The 22,556-nt window shown below is 34.4% G+C and overlaps 1 protein-coding gene across 1 annotated transcript in view; it reads right to left on the bottom strand.

Annotated features, from left to right (window-relative positions):
- STXBP5L (syntaxin binding protein 5L) overlaps positions 1-22,556 on the bottom strand; it is a 308,945-nt gene that overhangs the window by 181,926 nt on the left and 104,463 nt on the right. Inside the window, exon 5 of the mRNA XM_052639468.1 lies at positions 3,605-3,739. Coding sequence (XP_052495428.1) covers positions 3,605-3,739 — 135 coding nt within the window. The remainder of the gene's footprint in view (positions 1-3,604; positions 3,740-22,556) is intronic.

Below are 22,556 nucleotides of genomic sequence, written 5' to 3'. Positions count from 1 at the left end.
ATTACTCTTACATCTTCTCACAAGACCCAAATATTGCCTCTTCTGTCTTCTAACTATTTCTTTAATGTGTCAGCTTATCTTCACTCCTAAATCCTCCATAATTTTTGCCAAGAATATTGTCTTTTCTCTTTTCAATGATTTCTCCATACCTGCATTCAGAGTAGACTTTTTAAGTGCAAGTTCGGTCAAGTGAATTTTTCTCTTAAAACCCTTCAAAACCTAGCTCCTGACCTTGGATAAAGTCTAAATGCTCAAATTGGCTTATAAGACTTTCATACTATGTATCTTTACTATCTTCTCAGCTTTATCGCTTGCCATCCTTTCTCCTAGCCATTCCCAACTAATTAAACTCCTTAAAATTTCTGTGCATGGAACAAAACCTCTCTCACACTCTAGCCTTTAACATTTCTGTTTCCTCCCTTGGAAACCCTCTCCCCCAATTGATTCTCTGTTCATCTAACTGAGACTCATCCTTCAGATCTCATGGATGTAACTTCCTTCACAGATACTTCACTAGGACCTCACATCTATATTAGGCATCCTTCTTAAAAAACTTGCAACATTATATTTCCAATATAGTGCAACTGCCTTTTTACTTAATCTCACCTTTATTACTTTGGAATCTCCAAGAAGAGAGAAATTATGTCTTTCTAGTTTATACTGGTTTCCAGGAGCTAGCGTATCATAGTGCTCAGAAAATATATTTGAAGACGGTAAGCCTTATATTTATTTAGTTCTAAACTTCATGCTCAAATTTTTAATCACATGTAGAAGAAATAGGTTCCCCCCCCCTTTTATTTTTTAAAGCTGGGACTGCTCTGCAGAAACACCTATCTCTGTGTTATAACCTGGAATATATTTTCCAATTAAATTTTTTAATGTCATTTTGTTATACTACTATTTTATAAAGACATTATTATAAAGACTATTTTCTATAGACATTATTGTTTCTATAGACATCACAAAAATGGCCTCTAGTTTCCAAATAACTAACATATACACTATGAGAACACGAACAATTTAAAATTATGAGAACTGCCTACAATTACAACTGGGAGACTTCACTGAAAACACAAGCTAAAAAGACAAGCACTGAATGAAAAGTATTTCAAGAACTTAAAATAGAAATAATATCGCATCTTAAAGATAATTCTGCATTTCTCACACTTAAAATGTCCTGTTAAAATTTGTGTAAAGTTCTAGTTATAAAATGAGTCTTCTTAATTAAATGCATATTTTATTACTGTCGCAAACTCTTAACACATATTACTAAGTGGTTTGCATTTCCTAATGTATCTCAAGAGGTAGAGAGCAATTAAAAGACTGTTCAAGGAAGTTGGAAGTTGGGATTTAAAATTATATCTATCTCAGTGGGACTATATTACCATGGAACACACTTTTGGAAATCTGGTCTAAATAAAGCAATAAACAGTCAGGAGATAAGGTGGCTACTAATAATTTATTGAGGATATTTCAAGGTTATTTTCATAGGTACATACAACTCCATAAAACACTTTATTTATGTAAATAGGAGATTCTATTCAGAATCACATGTATAAGATATTATGAAAAATAAAAATGCCTTTCTATTTTATTTCTTTAATTTCTCCTAGCTTTATCCTCCTTTATAATATACATTTTAAAATCATTAGTTCAGAAAATATAAAGTATATAAACTATGTAAATACATATAGGGTATCAGTCACAGTTCAGGTAGTATTAATCTGAATGATGAAAAGGATTTGTTAGGTAAATGAATATAGAAATAACACTGTAAAAATGGTGAAATATTTGATCTGTTTACAAAAAAATACTTCTTAATTACTTTAGCAGCATTGAACTGAACACAAATCTATTACTATTTGTAACTAATAGCAAATTTGTATAAAATCTCTATCTCTCAGGTTTACTTGTGTCTATCAGTATCCCAAAACATTATGAAAACAAATATTAAGCTCAGCATTATGTAATGCTTTTATAGATTTAAGATTATAGGGGGAAAATCCTTTCCCAAATAGCTGAAAAAATAAATACTTTTTGAGAGACACATATTAGGACAAATGTTTTTAAAAATATATACATAGAATATTAAAATATATATGAACAAAAAAGCTCATACCAATCATAATTATAAATGAAAGCTTTAAGTCAACAGCACTGTGTATCTATTTATCATACTAATTTTCACTGTCATTAGTTATTTAGTAGTCGCTCTGTGGAAATCACCAAAATAAGACAAACAAGAAAAAAAAATAATGAGCAACAAACAAAGAATTCTGCCCTGAAGCTATTCTTATTCTAATGAGGAAGAGTTACCATTAATTAAAAAAAAGACTCATTAGGACACAATACAAATGGATAATTGTAATAAGAATATAACTGCTAATATCCCCTTCCTATCAAGCAATATGCATGTACACTGAAATATTGGGAATAGGGAATAGTAGATTTATTATGAAAACCAAAGTAAAATTTCATGGAAATAGGCTGTTTTTATCAGAGTTTTAGAGAAAAACAATTATATAACTTAGAATATGTATATGTAAGAGAGAGAATGAGTCAACCTCAAGTCAAATGTACCTTATTAAGGACCTGGTAGGTACAGAGTGTAAACCTTTATTAAAGAAAAATAGTTTTCCCAATTAACACACTGACAAGGAGAATTATTTTTATATATACTACAAAAGATGGCTTGAAATTCCATAAAGTTTCATATTGGAGGGATTTCACATTTTACATGTGCAGAAACGTAAATGTCAGTGCCAAAGTGAAAATGGTAATAGCCATCAGCCACATATCCAAAAAGCTGTATACATCACAATGTGAAAGATATCTTTTTAGAACCCAGAAAAATATGTTACTGGGGCAAGCAAAGAACAAGCTGCTGCTGCTAAGTCGCGTCAGTCTGCTGCTAAGTCACGTCAGTCGTGTCCGACTCTGTGCGACTCCATAGATGGCAGCCCACCAGGCTCCCCCGTTCCTGGGATGCTCCAGGCAAGAACACTGGAGTGGGTTGCCGTTTCCTTCTCCGATGCATGAAAGTGAAAAGTGAAAGTGAAGTCGCTCAGTCATGTCCGACTCTTAGCGACCCCATGAACTGCAGCCTACCAGCCTCCTCCGTCCATAAGATTTTCCAGGCAGGAGTACTGGAGTGGGGTGCCATTGCTTTCTCCAAAAGAATAAGCTATCAGTATTTAAAAACATGTGAATTGACCATGATTATTTTAAAATTAAACTATATGTGATAACAATCCTCTTTCCATTCCCACTGGAAGTGGCTATACTGACTATAAAGAAATAACATGATGTTCATGTATACCTTTTAGAATAAGCCTTACTATTTTACCACAAAGCTTGCATACATAGTAGACCTTAATTATTTATAATATTTTAAGGCTAAAATTAGCATCTGTTAATACTACAATATCTATTTTTAAAAAACTTTATAGTTTTCAATTATTTTAGATGAACTTTTCACTCAAATTCATCATAAATTAGCTACTGATGCTTCAGATAACTCTGGAATTTGATATATATATATATGTACTATATAACTCTAAAAAATATTTAATACAAATATAGTGGTATTCAAGTTCAAACTTACAGTTCAATTGCCTTGTTCCACATGATAACATATCCAGAAAGAATGAAAGATTCAATATTTACAATATGTGTATTTCCTCTTTCTGTTCCAACATAGAGCCATTTACTCTGGAAAGGTAGATGACAGTAAGTAATTCTGAAAGAAAGAAAATTACAATTAAAATATCTAAATTTTATATCTGGTCAGCATTAAATTTCTTTACACTTGTTACAGTGATAGCTATATAAACAATAAAATTTACTATATACTCAGTAGCACTTAATTATTAGCAGAGTTTATACCGTAAATGACAAGATTATGTCATTAAAAATAATGATAAAGCAACCACTGTTAAATAAGTGTCTGATATGGACAATGATATATATTATTTCTAATTCTGAAAATAGCACTTCAAGACATATATACAACTTTTCTTTACAAAGAGGAAACTGAGGTCAAGAATTCGTACTTCTACTTGTCTAGGACTGACAGCTAATAAGTGGCAAAACTGGGATTCAAATCCATTACTGTCTGGTTGAAAAATTACTGCATTTCTACAAAGCTATGTTTGGATTTTTATAATAGTGTCACTTGAAATAAAAATTAGGTATATATGAAACATAATTTTCAGAGTTCTCAGAGAGACTGTAGCTTTGTCTACATGAAGTGATAAATTATTTACTTTTTTCCTGATGCTTGGCATTTAAATAGTAAGAAGAAAACTTGTAAGGTTAGAGATCCATTATACTATTTCTTTATTTTTCTGTTCTGCCTTTATCTTCACAGTGGGCTTTCTGACCAATTCTGGGAACTTGTTCCACAGCCAGAGCAACACTTTTTCTAGTTTTTTACTTATGCTCCTTAACCACTTTTAAAAAGACATGAGGGATAAGTTCACAGTTATCTTCTTGCCAGAACTTGTTATTAAACCATAATATTTCCTAGAATTTATTTAGAAAAGGAGCTGGCAAACTGTTAGAAGAGAAAAACAGAATTCTGATGTTAGGCAGACAGACCACTATGAAAAAAAAAAAAAGGACAGTGAATGGTAAATTCCAAGAAGGATCTCATCTTGTACCTCTTTATGTAACAGTGAACATGCAGCATGTCAAATTTATATTTTCAATCTGGTTCACTGACTTTCTGTACACTCTTGTGTGTGTGCATGCTCAGTCATCCAACACTTCGCAAGCCCATGGGCTAAATATAGCCTGCCAGGCTCCTCTGTCCATGGGATTTTCCAGGCAAGAATACTGGAGTGGGTTGCCACTTCCTACGCTAGGGGATCTTCCTGACCTAGGGATCAAACCCATGTCTCTTACATCTCCCTGCATTGGCGAAGCAGGTTCTTTACAACTGCGTCACCTGGGAAGCCCAAACTTTATCTATTCATAAGGCACCTAGCACACTAAATTAAATTTACTGAGTTAATTGATAATCTAATTAAAATATAACATACATGATTATTAGACAATTTTGATCAAACCTAAAGTCCAGAAGTGCTGTTGCCAAATAAAGTTCTACAGGAAATAACTTAATAGTCATGTTTCTAGTCAATGGACAATCAATTTCCAATTCAATGGAAAGAGGAAGCTCATTTTAAAAAGGATTTATGATCACCCTTTCTGAATAATCAATAATCAAATCCCTTACAATTACACAGTGGGAGTGACAGATTCAAGGATCAGATCTGATAGACAGAGTGCCTGAAGAACTATGGATGGAGGTTAGGGACACTGTACAGGAGGCAGTGATCAAGACCATCCCCAAGAAAAAGAAATGCAAAAAGGCAAAATGGTTGTCTGAGGAGGCCTTACAAATAGCTCAGAAAAGAAGAGAAGCTAAAGGCAAAGGAGAAAAGGAAAGATATACCCATTTGAATGCAGAGTTCCAAAGAATAGCAAGGAGAGATAAGAAAGCCTTCCTCAGTGACCAATGCAAAGAAATAGAGGAAAACGATAGAATGGGAAAGACTAGAGATCTCTTCAAGAAAATTAGAAGTAGCAAGGGAACAGTTCATGCAAAATTGGGCACAATAAAGGACAGAAATGATATGGACCTAACAGAAGCAGAAGATATTAAGAAGAGGTGGCAAGAATGCATGGAAGAACTGTTAAAAAAAAAAATCTTTGTGATCCAGATAACTATGATGGTGTGATCACTCACCCAGAGCCAGACATTCTGGAATGCAAAGTCAAGTGAGCCTTAGGAAGCATCATTACCAACAAAGCTAGTGGAGGTGATGGAATTCCATTTGAGCTATTTCAAACCCTAAAGGTTGCTTCTGTGAAAGTGCTCCACTCAATATGCCAGCAAATTTGGAAGACTCAGCAATGGCCAAAGGACTAGAAAAGGTCAGTTTTCATTCCAATCCCAAAGAAAGGAAGGCAATGCTAAAGAATGCTCAAACTGCTACACAATTGCACTCATCTCACATGCTAGCAAAGCAATGCTCAGGCTTCAACATTACATGAACGATGAAATTCCATACGTTCAAGCTAGATTTAGGAAAGGCAGAGGAACCAGAGATCAAATTGCCAACATCTGTTGAGTCATCAAAAAAGCAAGAGAATACCAGAAAAACATCTACTTCAGCGTTATTGATTTTGCCAAAGCCTTTGACTGTGTAGGTCACAACAAACTGTGGAAAATTCTTCAAGAAATGGGATTACCAGACCACCTTACCTGCTTCCTGAGAAATCTGTATGCAGGTCAAGAAGCAACAATTAGAAACAGACATGGAATAACAGACTGGTTCTAAATTGGGAAAGGAGTACGTCAAGGCTGTATATTGTCATGCTGCTTATTTAACTTATATGTAAAGTACATCATGAGAAATGCTGGGCTGGAAGAAGCACAAGCTGGGATCAAGATTGCCGAGAAAAATATCAATAATCTCAGATATGCAGATGATGCCACCCTCATGGCAGAAAGCGAAGAGGAACTAAAGAGCCTCTTGATGAAAGTGAAAGAGAAGAGTGAAAAAGCCGGCTTATAACTCAACATTCAAAAACTAAGATCACAGCATCCAGTCCCATCACTTCATAGCAAATAGATAGGGAAACAGTGGAAACAGTGACAGACTTTATTTTTTTCAGCTCCAAAATCACTGCAGATGGTAGTGACTGCAGCCATGAAATTAAAAGATGCTTGCTCCTTGGAAGAAACACTATGATCAACCTACAGCATATTAAAAGCAGAGACATTACTTTGCTGCCAGAGTTCCCTCTAGTCAAAGCTATGGTTTTTCTAGCAGTTGTGTATGGATATGAGAGTTGGACTATAAAGAAAGCTAAGTGCTAAAGAATTGATGCTTTTGAACCACGGTGTTGGAGAAGACTCTTGGGAGTCCCTTGGACTGCAAAGAGATCTAACCAGTCCATCCTAAAGGAAATCAGTCTTGAATATTCATTGGAAGGACTGATGCTGAAGCTGAAACTCCAATACTTTGGCCATCTGATGCAAAGAACTGACTCAGTTGAAAAGACCCTGATGCTGGGAAAGATAGAAGGTAGAAGGAGAAGGGGACGACAGAGGATGGCATCACTGACTCGATAGACATGAATTTGAGCAAGCTCTTTGAGTTTGTGATGGACAGGGAAACCTGGCATGTTGCAGTCCATGGGATTGCAAAGTGTTGGACATGACTGATCAACTGAACTGAACTTTCTGAGCAGGGAGTAAAAAAAAAGCTAATCCCATTAAAGTAGACACAAATACAGTAGTTTGGGGTAGAAAAGGAGCTAGCTTAAAGGTTGTGTAGTCATTTATATGGTTAAGGAGAAAAGTCTAAGTAATGAGACCTGAAGCAAGTGGCAAAATTCCAATACAGACTTTACATTATGTACAAGAACAATGGAATACATGAAGAAGTTCCAAGGAGAATTATAAATATTCCTTGAACCACAGTACTGTATTCCTCATTCTGATTGATAAGAAACTAGACCCTTTATGACAAAAGTGTTTCATCTTATGTCCAATGTCCAACTGATGAGTAGTGGTTGAACAAGTAAGAAAGAATTCCAGAATTAATCTGAACCCAATAAAATCACTAATTTGAAAAGACATATGCACCCTTATGTTCACTGCCACATTACTGACAATAGCAAAGATACGGGAGCAACATTAAGTGCCCACCAATACATGAATGGATAAAGGAGATGTGATATATACGTATACAATGGAAAATTACTCAGCTACAAAATGAATGAAATCTTGCTATTTGTGACAATATAGATGGATCTTTTGTTACGTGAAGCAAGTCAGGCAGAAACATACCTATTATATGATTTCACTTAAAGGTGGTATCTTAAAAACAAATCAAATGAACATAACAAAACAAACAGTTATAGACAGAGAACAAACAGGTCATTGCTGGAAGAGGGAAGTGGGAAGATGAATGAAATAGGTGAAGGAAGTTAAGAGGTACAACCTTCTAGCTACAAAATAGATGAGTCATAGGGATGAAATGTAGAGCATGGGAAATATAGTCAGTAATGTAATATCTTTGTATGGTGATAGTTAATAACTAAAATTATTGTGGTGATCATTATATATAGAAATACTGAATCACTGTTTACTCTTTACTGTAATAATCATTTCATGATGTATGTAAATAGTCATTACGGTGTATACTTTAAGACAGTGCCGTATATCCATTTTATCATGGTAAAACTTCATGGTAAAACTATCAAGGAAAAAAAAAGAAATTGAAATTTAAGGACAACCACTTGCAAAGAGCCAACTACACTTTCCTGAATAAAGCAGCTACTTAAGCTATAGCCAATTCAATAATTCCTTGATTTGCTTTCAGGTCTTATCTATAAACGCCTTGTCCCTAGCTATCTGTGAGCACTCCTAATCACTTCTATTGGCACTGCCCAATTCAAACTGATTTTTGCTCAACTAAACTCTTAAAATTAAAAAAAAAGAAAAAGTAATGTGATTTACTTAAGATGATGGGCATAAGTGAAGGAGAATACATGATTATACTTGTTCTGTGTATTTGATACTCTGGAGAAGGGAATGGCTACCCACTCTATAAGTGACTAATCAATAGTCCTACAGGACTTATTGTACTTAATAATAGCATTTTCACTGATAGTTTATTTACTACCACCACCACCTATGTGGACTTTGAAAAAATAATATTGTTCCTATATCCATATTTACTATCATTCTTTCACAGTAAATCACTTAAGATATCCTCAGTATTCCTTTCATTTATCCATGTTTGCAGCCTTCACTGTATAATTCTTTAGAAAAACTCCTGTCTTGATTACAACATACTTACTCTTTTTCCTTTAAAAATATATTAATAACATCTAAGAACAGAGATAAGACAAGTAGACAAGTAAGAAAAATAAAAGTAAAATGTGTTAATTACTATAAAGAGTTCAAAGGAAGGAAGGATTCATTCAATTATGAAATTAATTCCAGAGGAATTTTCAGAAATCAAGGAAAGCTATGGTAGAAAAGTATACAGTATGTGGATTGGGTCATTAAAGATCAAAGAACTCTTTAATTTCACATATTTGTTATAAAATACACACTTCCCAATATTGAATAATATACAGATCTTTAAAACATTTTTTGCAGCTCCTCACTTCTGACTTACCATTATAACTTCTTAAACAATATATAAAAATAAGATATAAATTCCTCATACTTATGGCTCCTATATACACAAAAATAAATATAAATATGAATAAAACTAAAGTTAGAATTCAAATGACATTAATTTACATGAGCAAGAAATTTTTTTAAAACTTAAAAAACCTCACAATATGGATATGATTCTGTCTACACAGGTTGTTTTCTATTTGATGAGTCTACACTTACTCTGTGCTTCTCTTTCACCACTTAGCACCTTTGAATTCTGTTCCACAGTATACCATCACATAATTTTATAATTATTTGCCATGAATACATGATACATAACCTATAACAATTAAAATGATACTACTTGATGCCAACACAACCATAAAATGCAGCTATAACTTCAAATATTAAATTGTATGACAGCATTTTTGCATAAAATGGTTTATTCAAATCATTCAGGATATTTCCATTAGTCTAATTATAAAACAAAAATATTACAATCAGAAATTACTATGGATAATTCACAACCCCAAAACTATGCCCATAGATCCTAGTTTGAGAAACACTATCAATACACAAACCAAAAATATACATTTAAAAAGAAAATGGCTTAAAGTTATAGAAATTATGTTGTATAAAACAGTGGAAGATTTCAACCTTGTAATGTTTTCCCCCTAAATTCTAATGTAGCTCAATTTTAGTCTTATTTTTTTAATCTACAGTGAAGCTGCTCAGTCGTGTCTGACTCTTTGCAACCCCATGGACTGTAGCTTACGAGGCTCCTCTGTCCATGGGATTTTCCAGGAAAGAGTATTAGAGTGGGTTGCTATTTCCTTCTCCAGGGGCTCTTCCCAACCCAGAGATCAAACCCAGCTCTCCCATATTGCAGGTAGACGCTTTACCATCTGAGCTACCAAGGAAGCTTTTAATCTATATTCCAGGTGAAACTTCTAGTATCAAGCATGATGACTCTGGCTCCTGTTCCTTCTAAAATATTTATAATCATTCTTTACAACCTGGTTATACTCAGAGTCAGATGTATGATTCTGCATATTAAAAATACAAATAACAGGGAATGACAATTCAGTAGTTCTGGAGTAATATCTAGGATTACTACTTTAAAACTCTTTTTGGGTGGCTCTGATGCACAATTACAGTTAAGAACCATGAAATTATAAAAACTTCATATTTTTAGTATAGATAAATATCTCACTAAAATGCATATCCCAGATTCCAGTCACACAAACTGACTCTATGGACTTGGGGGGGAACATATGACTGATATTTTAATAAATAGTTTGCTATTCAACATGAAGTCCATACCAGCAGCATGGTATCACCTGGAACTTACCAGAAATTCAGAGTGTCAGGCACAGCCCCAGAATTAGAAATGGCATTTTGTGAAGACTCCCCAGGTGAGTCACATACACATGAAAGTTTATGTAGCACTCCTCCAGATGATTCTGATACAGATAATTCATGACTTACATTTTAAGAAATGTAGTTCTGTGGCTGAATGACTGCTGCTTACTTACTCTTCAAATTTTAGGATAAGAACCTAAACTACTAAATTAGTAGTAGGAATGACACCTTGTAGAAGGGATAACGTGATATAGTACCCCTGAAACAGCTCATGACGGTTATAATAATGATGATAATAAAAATCCCAATAACAGGGGAAAGAGACAGACAGTATTCTCTCAGCATCTGAAGCCGAAGATTGATATTTAGGAGTTTGAGTTGAAAAAGTAAAATCATATAAAAGCAAAAATAAGGAATCAAAATTTGTTTAAGAAAAAAATAACTTTAGACAGCCTGTATCTAGCTAGAATTATAATACAAGAGATAAAACTAATTAGTGAAAAGTTAAATTCCATTGTCTTAATGGGATTTAATTAACCAGATAGTAAAAAATTCACTGAATTTTATTGTTCATAATTAGTTGGAAACAAATGTAAGTCAAATTTTAAAAATAAGTCAAATCTTTGCATTCCCATAGGGAATAATATGGTTTTTTCACAAATCCAATTCTGAGAAGCTTATTCTCATTCTTCTACAGTGACAGAATTAACATTTTGTATCTAGAATATTTCAATTTCCAAATGAGAGAAGCAAGTTAGTGGAAGCCACATGGGGAGGGTGAGAATAAGTCACAGGTCTTCTGGTCAGGGCGATTAAAGTAGAAGTATAATGGAAGCCACACTCCACCCCAGTAAGATGCCTCTCCCTATCTCAGGTGTTAGTGAAGGCCAACTAAGGAACCTAAACTTCTATTCTCACCAGATAGCAATTAGAGGACACCTGCGCTTCTGCTGCTAGAGCAATGTCAAAACAACCCACCCAAAATCAAAGGTTTAAACAAAGCCTAGGGTATCAGAATATTATACTGGAAATGTTCAGCTTGAATAAAAAATCATGCATATCAAAGAAAAAAGGAAAAATTTCAATGGGAATGTATGAAAAATAGCTACCAGCATGAAGATGATACAGATGTTAGAATTTACTGATAAATATTTAAAAGAAGGTATTGTAAAAATGGAACAATAATGAATAAAATATAATGAAAAAAGTATAAAGTATCAGCAAAGAAACGGGAGTATAAAGAAGAACCAAATACAAATTTCACTACTGAAAAGTACAATAAAGAAAATACTTTTAAAAAAGAATATATTTAAACCTACAGATAAACTTAACAGCAGAATGGAGGAAACAGAAGAAAGAGTCAGTAAACTCAAATATAAAACATTTATCCAATCTGTAAAGCAGAAAGTAGATGTTAAAAAAACAAAAACCAAAAAATCAGACTCAGAGACCTGTGGGACAAAAACAAAAGATCTAAAAATCATGTTATCAGCTTCCCAGAAGGAAAAGGATGGGACTGAAAAAGTAGTCCAAAAATGTTTAAAACCTTTCCAAAATTGGTAAAAGTCAAAACAAAGGATATATAAAACTGAAAAAAAAAAAAAAAAAAAAAAAACCCAAGCTCAAAAGGATAAACCCAAAGAAACAAAACCAAGAGAGATCACAACCAAACATCTGAAAACTAAAAAAGAAAAGAAAAAAATCTTGAAGGTGGAAAGAGACAAACAACACTTTAACTACAGGGGGAACATTCCAATGATAGTAGATTTCTCATCAGAAAACAGGGAGCAAAAAGGAAGTAGAGCATTACTTAAGGGTATAAAGGAAAGAACTGTCAACCCAGAATTCTATCCACACCAAATATATTTCTATTTTTATTAAAAATGAAGGAAAACCAAGAAATTGTCACTAAAAGATCAACTCAAAGAGAATGGTTAAAGGGAATTTACTTAAGAAAAATGAATGATAAAAAAGGAATATCTGAATATCAAGTGTGAATAAAAATAACAAAAAGTAAAAACATGAGTAAGTATAATGTATTTTCATTCTCTTGAATTCCCTAAATTATGTTTGACAGTTGGAAAAAAATTATAACACTCCAATTTGGTTCTAAATATAGAGGAGGAAATTTTATCATAAGTGAGGGAAATACAGGGAAATTAAAAAAAAACATGGTCTTTATACTTCATTCAAACTGTGAAAATGCAACAGCAAAAGACTGTGATAATTTGTTTACATATAATGAAGCGCCTACAGCAACCTCTAAAGAAGTGAAGTGATACAAAGAGACACTAAAAAGTAAAGATAAATAAAAGAAATTCTGAAAAAAATTAAAAAGAGAACAGCAAGAAAAAAAATACCAAGTGAAAAATAGAGAGATTTTCTCCAACAAGCAGACTACAAAAAATAAAATGAGATCTTAAGTCCTGAGGTATCAATTACAGAAAATATAAACACCAACTAAAATACACAGATTGACAGGTTGAGTTTTTTAAAAAAATAACCCAACTATACACTGTCTACAAGAAACTTTACTTATATTGAGCTAACAAGAAGGACAAGGTATACCACACAAACATTAATCAAAAGAAAGAAGAATAAGTTATATAATATCAAATAAAAAAGAGTTCTGAGGTAAGAAAATAACCAGACAGACTTTATGTAAAGATAAAATATCAGTCCACCAAGAAGAAATTATAATCCCAAATGTGTGTGCATACACCAAACAACCGGGTGCAAAATACATGAAGCAAAAACTGATAAAACTGAAAAGAAAAAAGAATTTATGATTCTAGTAGGAGACTTCAACACCTATCTCTAGAAAATCAGTAAGGATACAATAGAACTCAATACAGCCATGAGCCATCAGGAAGTAATCAACATTTATAGATTAATCTGCCAAACAACAGCAAAATAGACATTCTATCCTAGAAGTCACAAAAAAACATATACTAAGACAGATGATATCCTGGGTGAAAAAACAAACCTTAGTAAATTTAACATAATTCAGGTCATATAGAATGTGTTATCTAAACACAACAGAATCAAACAAGAAATCAATAGAACGATAATAGGAAAAATCTCCAAATATTTAGAACTAAGCAACATATTTGTAATCCATGGGCCTAAGAAGTCATCACAAGTGAATTCAAAAAATACACTGAACTGAATGACACTGGAAATGCAATATATCAAAACAGGTGAGAGCTTAGATATTGACTTGAAACTTTTCCTAAAGCAACGAAGAAAGGGAATTTATAGCACTGAATATTTATGTTACAAAAAAGGGAAAAGTTTCAAATCAGCGTCTAATCTCCCACTCTAAAGAACCTAGAAAAATAAGAGCAAAAGAAATCCAAACCAAATAGACAAAAAATAATAATAATAATGAAAGAGCAGAAATTATGAAACTGAAAACAGTAAAACAATGGAGATATAAAGCTAAGGTATAAATTTAAAAACAGTTATAGAACTTGAGTGCTAAAATCTACAAAACACAGATGAAAGAAAAGATATAAGTAAACAAAGTGTGTTCATGAATTTTAATACTCAACATTGTAAAAATGTCAATTTACATTTTTATAAAACTCTGGCATAGTATTTTTATAGACTTTGTTGCATGATTATTTAAAATTTATATGAAAGGCAAAGGAACAAGAATAACTAAAGCAACTGTGTAATTTATAATCAATGAAACAAAAAGCAATTCCTTGAAAAGGTCAATAAAACAGAAAAATCTCTGGCAAAACTGACAAGAAAAAAGGATAGGAGAGACAATTTACCAATATTAGGAATTAAAAAGGAATATTACTGTAGATTATACAAAGTTAAATATGATAGTAACAATTTTACAAAATATATCTGACAACTTATGAAGTGAACTAATTCCTCAAAAAAGCAAAAATCAGAGCAATTCCCCAAATCTGAAGTAGACAGATTAGTCCCAAATTTTAATTTATAATTTTTAAACTTCCAGAAAAGAAATCTTCAGCCCCATGTGGTTTCACAAGAGAATTCTATCGAATACTTAAAGAAAAATTATCACCAACTGTAACAATCTTTTCCAGAAAATACAAAAGGGAAAACTTCCCAAGTCATTCTATAAAGACAGGATTACCTGAGAGTGAAATCAAATGAGGACAATATAATAAAGAAAACCAGAAGTAACTTTTACTTGTCATTTTAATTTAGTAAAGCTGGGAAGAGGGAGAAAACTATGCACCAACAATGCTCATGGATACTGGTGTAAAAGTCCTTAACAAAAGATTTTCCAATAGAATACAGCAATATATAAAAAGACCAACAGAGGCTTATTCCAGGAATGCAATGCTAATTCAGTATTGGGAAATCAGTCAATGTAATTTATCATATAACAGTTTAAAAGAGATAGATAATATGATCTTATCAATTGATGCAGAAATAGATTTGACAAAATTCAACATTCACATTAACAGCAAAAATAGTATTAGAGAGTACTCTCGCAACTTCATAAAGATCACCTTCCCAAAGCCTACAGGAATATATTTAGTAGTGAGTGAAAAAATGAATGCTTTCCTCCCTAAAGATCAAGAACAAGACAGCATGGCTTTTCTCATCCTTCTCATCCTTCTCAAACTAAACATAGTTTGAGGAAGTTCCAGCCAGTGCTAGAAAGCAAGAAAAAGAAATAAAGGCATGTAATGCATAAAACTTCCCTGTTTGCAGATAATATGATGGTCAACATAGAAAATCCTAAGAAATCTGCAAAAGAAACTCATAGAGTTAATAAGTTCAGTAATGTTGCAGCATATAAGAGAAACATACAAAACTCAGTTTATTTCTGTCTACAAGCAATGAACATGTAGAAGCTGAAAACTGAAGTGCAACACCACTTAAAATCACTCAAAATATGATATACTGAGATATAAGTCTAAAAACAATGATAGAACTCGAGTGTTAAAATCTACAAAACCTGGTTGAAAGAAAAGATATAAGTAAACAAACTGTGTTCATGAATTTTAATACTCAACATTGTAAGAAACATCAGTTTACATTTTTATAAAACTCTGGCAAAGTATTTTTGTAGATTTCGTTGACATGCTTATTTTAAAATTTCTATAAAAAGGCAAAGAACAAGAATAACTAAAGCAATTGTGTAAAAGAAGAATGAAGTGGGAGAAAACCGCCTACCCAATTTTAAGACCATATTTATCTTCAGTAAGTAAGACTGTGTTGTATTTGCAGAGGGATAGAAAGATAGACCTGGAGAAGGCAATGGCACCCTACTCCAGTACTCTTGCCTAGAAAATCCCATGGACAGAGGAGCCTGGTAGGCTGCAGTCCATGGGGTCACTAAGGGTTGGACACAACTGAGCAACTTCACTTCACTTTTCACTTTCATGCATTGGAGAAGGAAATGGCAACCTACTCCAGTGTTCTTGCCTGGAGAATCCCAGGGACGGGGGAGCCTGATGGGCTGCCGTCTATGGGGTCGCACAGAGTTGGACACGACTGAAGTGACTTAGCAGCAGCAGCAGAAAGATAGACCAATGCAACAGAATAGAAAACACAGAAAAATAAACCCATAGTGAAGTGAAGTGAAGTCGCTCAGTCATGTCCAACTCTTTGAGACCCCGTGGACTGTAGCCCACCAGGCTCCTCTGTCCATGGGATTCACCAGGCAAGAGTACTGGAGTGGGTTGCCATTTCCTTCTCCAGGGGATTTTCCCAACCCAGGGATCAAACCCAGGTCTCCCACATTGCAGGCAGATGCTTTAACCTCTGAGGCACCAGGGAAGGTCCAAATGACTTTTGACAAATTTGGAAGGCAATTCAATGAAAGAAGTTCAACAAATAGTACTAAAGAACTGGATATCTTCTGAGACAAAAATGAATCTCTACCTAAACTTCAAATATACAAAAACTAACTTGAAGAAGACCATACATTTATATTTACATGTAAAATATAAAACTCTACCAAAACAGGAGAAAATCCTTGGGATCTTGGATGAAGTGGTAAGTTCACAGATTTGATCTAAAAGTGAGTGATCCATAATGACAGAACTAATAAATTGTGCTTCATCAAAATATAAAACATCTTCTATACAAAAGAATCTTCTATGAGTATCAAAATAGAAGCTACAGACTGGAGAAAATATTTACAAATCACATATCCAATAAAAGACTAGTATTTAGAATGACTTTTTAAATGCTCAGAACTTAATGGTTAAATTTAAAAATATATGAGAAAGTGCTGACAAATGGAAAATCAATTTTATTGGACCCGGGAGAGAAGTGAAATCTTGGAACAAGCTACAACTTCAAAATTTCTATATAAGAAGGAGTTCTTAGGGGAACCAAAAAACAAGGGAGACAAAATCAAGGACACTAGAAAAATCTGAAGCTTCTGGTACCCATAGCCAGAGCAAACATCGATACAGCCTAACTCCTTATTGTGTCAACATAAAATCTGACATTAAAGTCCTGTCTAGGGAATTCCTTGGTGGTCCAGTGGCTAAGACTCTGCACTCTCAAAACAAGGGGCCTGGGTTTGATCCCTGGTCAGGGAACTAGATCCCATGTGCCACAACTAAGACCCTATGCAGCCAAATAAATAATTTTTTTTTTTTTTTTTAAAAAGGCCTATATACCTCAAGTACTGAAACTCCAATACTTTGGCCACCTGATGCAAAGGGCTGACTCATTTCAAAAGAGCCTGATGCTGGGAAAGATTGAGGACAGGAAGAGAAGGGGACAACAGAAGATGAGATGGTTAGATGGCATCACTGACTCAACGGACATGAGTTTGGGTAAACTCTGGGAGCTGGTGATAGACAGGGAGGCCTTGTGTGCTGTGGCTCATGGGGTCACAAAGAGTCGGACACAACTGAGTGACCGAACTGAACTGAACCTCAAGTACTACTACCCAATATACATGTCAAACTTTCAATGAAAAATTACAAGGCATGCTAAAAAGCAAGAGAAAACATATGAAGAGACAAAGGAACATCAGAACCAGGCTCAGATGTGACAAAAATAATATACTTATATATAGGTAAGAAATTTTAAATAACTATGATTAATATTTTAAGTGCTCTAGAAGAGACAATAAAGGATATGAAAGGTGGGTAACGTAAGCAAAGAGAAAAAACAACAGCATTTCAAATGGAAATGTTAGATATGAAACCCATTGTAAAGAAAATAAAGAATGCATTTTGATGACTTCGTCAACATGGCCAAGTTAACAATCAATGAACTTGAACACAGGTTATTAGAATCTTTCAAAACTTATATACAAGAAGAAAAAAAAGAGGCAAGAGGAGAATACCCAAGAACTGTGGGATAGTTTCAGAAGGTGCAATATACATATAAATGGAATACCAGAACAGAGAATTGAATAGAAGTATTTGAAGCAAAAATGGCTAAGAACTTCCCCAAATTAAAGACAAACATCAAATCACAGATCCAGGAAGCTTAGAGACACCTGGGAGGCAAAAATATACAAAATCTACACTTAAGTATATGATACACAAACTGCAAAAAACCAATAACAAAGAGAAAATTTTGAATAAATCCAGGGGTGGAGGGAAAGCCCCTTACCTACAATACTTATAGAGAAAAAAGGATAAGAATTAGATTGACATCTCATCATAAACCATGCAACAAAGAACTAAAGTGGAGTGAAACAAAGTGCTAATAGGAAACAAACAAACAAACAAACAAACACCTCATCAACCTAGATTTGTATGTCTGAAGAAAAGATGCTCCAAGTGTGAAGAAATAAAGACACTCTCAGAGTGCAGCCACTATGGAAAACAGTATGGAAATTTCTCAAAAAATTAAGAATACAACTACCATATGATCCAGAAATTCCACTCCTGGGTATATATCCAAAAAAAAAAGCAAACCACTAATTTGAAAAGATATACACACCTCAATCTTCATAGCAGCACTATTTACAATAGCCAATAAATGAAAGCAACCCAAGTATCCATCAACAGATGAACTAATAAAGAAGATGTGATACACACACATAGACACAATGGAATATTACTCAGATATAAAAATAGCAATGTGGCTGGATCTAGAGAATATTATGCTTAGTGAAATAGAGAAAGACAAATATTGTATGTTATCACTTTTATGTGGAATCTAAAAAAATAATACAAACAAATGTATACAGCAAAGTAGAAACAGACTCATAGATATAGAAAACAAACTAGTGATTACAATGGGTGGATAGGGAAGGTAGGAGGGGCAAATTAGAGTCACGGGATTAAGAGATACAAATTACTATGTATAAAATAGATAAGCAACAAGGCTATATTATATAGAAGAGGGAATTAGTGTTATTACCTTGCAATAATTTTCAATGGAGCATTGTCTATAAAAATACTGACTCACTATACTGTAGACTTGAAATTAATATAATACTGTAAATCAACTATAATTTTAAAGTCTCCAAAAAATTTTTTAAATTAAAAATTCTGGGAGACGGAAGATGGTGGAGGAGTGAGATGTGGAGATCACCAGCGCCCCCCAAATACGTCAAAAACTCATTAAGATATGGAACAACTCCTACAAAGCAACCTCTAGGCAACAGCAGAAGACCCAGGCTTCCAGGAAGACAGGTTAAGCTCCCTAAAATGAGACAGGAGAGAAGGAGGAGACATAAAAATGGAAAAGATGGAGAACTTCTGAGCAGCTTGTGCCCCAAGGGAGGGAGGGAACCCTGAAATAGGAGTTCCCATGCACAGGGAAACACCTTCACAGGTGGCCCCAAGGCAGAGCTGTGAAGCCTTCAAAAACCAGGCAAATCAGGGACTTGGAGGGCAATAAACAGAATTCAAAATAATGACAGTAAAGATGCTCTGAAGACTTGAAAATAGAATGGAGAAAATGCAAGAAGCATTTAACACAGTTAATACAATCACCAAGGACACAGAAGAAATAAAGAATAAACAAACAGAGATGAATAACATAATTATTGAAATTAAAAATACTCTGCTGCTGCTGCTGCTGCTAAGTCACTTCAGTCGTGTCTGACTCTGTGCGACCCCAGAGATGGCAGCCCACCAGGCTCCCCCATCCCTGGGATTCTCCAGGCAAGAACACTGAAGTGCGTTGCCATTCCCTTCTCCAATGCATGAAAGTGAAAAGTGAAAGTGAAGTCGCTCAGTCGTCTCTGACCCTCAGCAACCCCATGGATTGCAGCCTTCCATGCTCCTCCATCCATGGGATTTTCCAGGCAAGAGTACTGGAGTGGGATGCCATTGCCTTCTCTGAAAAATACTCTAGAAGGAACCAATAGTAGGATAACTGAGGCAGAGGAATGGATAAGTGAGCTGGAGGATAGAATATTGGAAATAACTGTTGAAGAGCAGAATAAAGGGAAAGGAATGAAAAGAATTGAGGAACATCTCAGACAATATTTGGGACAATATTCAATGCACCAACATTTGAGTTATAAGGGTCCCAGAGGAAGAAAAAAAAGGGCACTGAGAAAATTTTTGAAGAAACTATAGTTGAAACATTCCCCCAAATGGAAAAGGAAATAGTCAATCAAGTCCAAGAAGTACAGAGAATCCCCTACAGGTTAAACCCAAGGAGAAACATGTTGAAACACATATTAATCAAGCTAACAAAGATTAAGCACAAAGGAAGAATATTAAAAGCAGCAAAAGAAAAGCAACAAGTAACATACAAGGGAAAAACCATATGATTAACAGCAGATCTTTCAGCAGAAACTCTACAGGCCAGAAGGAAATAGCAGGATATATTTAAAGTACTGAAAGAGAAAAACCCACAACTACAATGACTATACCCAGCAAAGATCTCATTCAAAATTGATGCAGAAATCCAAAGCTTTACAGACAAGCAGAAGTTAAGAGAATTCAGCACCACCAAACCAGCCTGCAACAATACGAAAGGGACTTACATAGCCAGGAAACACAAAGGAAAGGAAAGACCTTAAAAAAAAACAAAACCAAACAATCAAGAAAATGCCAATAGGAACATATATATCAATAATTATCTAAAATGTTAACGGAATAAATGCACCAGCCAAAGATACAGACTGACTGAATGGATACAAAAATAAGACTCATATATACACTGCCTACAGGAGACCCACTTTAGACCTAGAGACACAAACAGACTGAAAGTAAAAGGATGGAAAAAGATATTCCATGCAAATGGAAACCAAAAGAAAGCTGGAGTGCCAATCCTTATTTCAGACAAAATAGACTTTAAAATAAAGAATATCATAAGAAACAAAGAAGGACGCTACATAATGATCAAGGGATCAATCCAAGAAGAAGACATAACAATTGTAAATGTCTATGCAGCCAACATAGAAGCACCTCAATATATAAGGTAAACACTAACAGGCATAAGAGGAGAAACTGACAGCAACACAATGATAGTAGGGGACTTTAACACCCCACTTTCACCAATGGACAGATCATCAGAACATAGAATCAATAAGGAAACACAAACCTTAAATGAAACATTAGACCAAATGGACCTAACTGATATCTTCACGACTTTCTGTAGAAGAACACACTTTCTTTCTAAGTGCACATGGAACATTCTCCAGGATAGACCACATCTTGGGCCACAAATCAAGCCTCAGTAAATTTAAGAAAACTGAAATTGTATCAGGTATCTTCTCTGACCACAACGCTATGAGACTAGATATCAACTACAGGGAAAAAACAGCAAAAAACACAAATTCATGGAGATTAAACGATAAATTACTAAATAACAAAAACATTACTGAAGAAATAAAAGAAATCAAAAGATTCCTAGAAACAAATGACAATGAAAACACGATGACCCAAAACCTATGGGACTCAGCAAAAGCAGTACTAAGAGGGAGGTTTATGGCGACACAGTCATACCTCAGGAAGCAAGAAAAGCATTGACTAGACAGCCTAACTCTACACTTAAAGCAGCTGGGTAAAGAAAAAGAAAAAACAAAGTCAGTAGAAGGAAGGAGATCATAAAAATCAGAGCAGAAATAAGTGAAAAAGAAATGAAAAAAACAATAGCAAAGATTAATAAAACTAAAAGCTGGTTCTTTGAGAAGATAAACAAAATTGACAAACCACTAGCCAGAAGCATCAAGAAAAAAGGGAGAAAAATCAAATCAATAAAATTAGAAATGAAAAAGGAGAGGTTGTAGGGAACAAGGTATAAGGAAGGTTGGGAAGTGCTTGCAAACCAGACTCTCAACCAGGGCTGAACTTTCTTGCAAATGAGATGTTCTGCCCAGTGTACGGAACAAGGTATAAGGAAGGTTGAGAAATGCTTGCAAACGAGACTCTCAACCAGGGCTGAACATTCTTGCAAACGAGATATTCAGCTAGGAATCCTCTGTTTGTTCCCGTGGGAAAAGAACATTTCTTGCACACAAGGATGTTTCTCTGATTCCTCAAAAGGAACAGACCCAGGGACAAAACGGATTCTAAGTTGATAAGGAAGTTCTCAAAACAAAGTCTTAGCTGCAGTAAATAAGTTAAGGTAAAGGCTATCTCGCCCCGCGCCTGCGTACTGTATAGTTGCTGAATCATAGTGCTTGGCAACTTGCCCTGTAGATTGTTGTGCAAGGGATATAAAATAAAGCAGCTGTAAGAAGCAAGGGAGTAAAAGTAAAAGTAAAAAGATTCAAACCACTCTGCAGTGTTGGTGTTTCATTCCGCCGCTAGCAAGAGGTTACAACTGACAACATAGAAATACAAAGGATCATAAGAGAATATTATGAGCAATTATATGCTAATAAAATGGACAACCTAGAGGAAATGCACAGATACTTAGAAAAGATGAGCCTCCCAAGACTGAACCAGGAAGAAATAGAAATTATGAACAACTCAATTACAAATACTGAAATTGAAACAGTAATCAAAAATCTCCCCAAAAACAAAAGCTGGGGGCCAGATGGCTTCACAGGGGAAATCCATCAAACATTTAGAGAAGAGCTAATGCCTGTTTTTCTGAAATTCTTCCAAAAAACTGCAGAGGAAGGAACACT

The sequence above is a fragment of the Budorcas taxicolor genome, chromosome 1 (genome assembly GCF_023091745.1).
Source record: "Budorcas taxicolor isolate Tak-1 chromosome 1, Takin1.1, whole genome shotgun sequence".
Taxonomy (NCBI): Eukaryota; Metazoa; Chordata; class Mammalia; order Artiodactyla; family Bovidae; genus Budorcas; species Budorcas taxicolor.
Note: the sequence above shows the minus strand (reverse complement) of the source record. Positions and strands in the feature narration are given on the sequence as shown.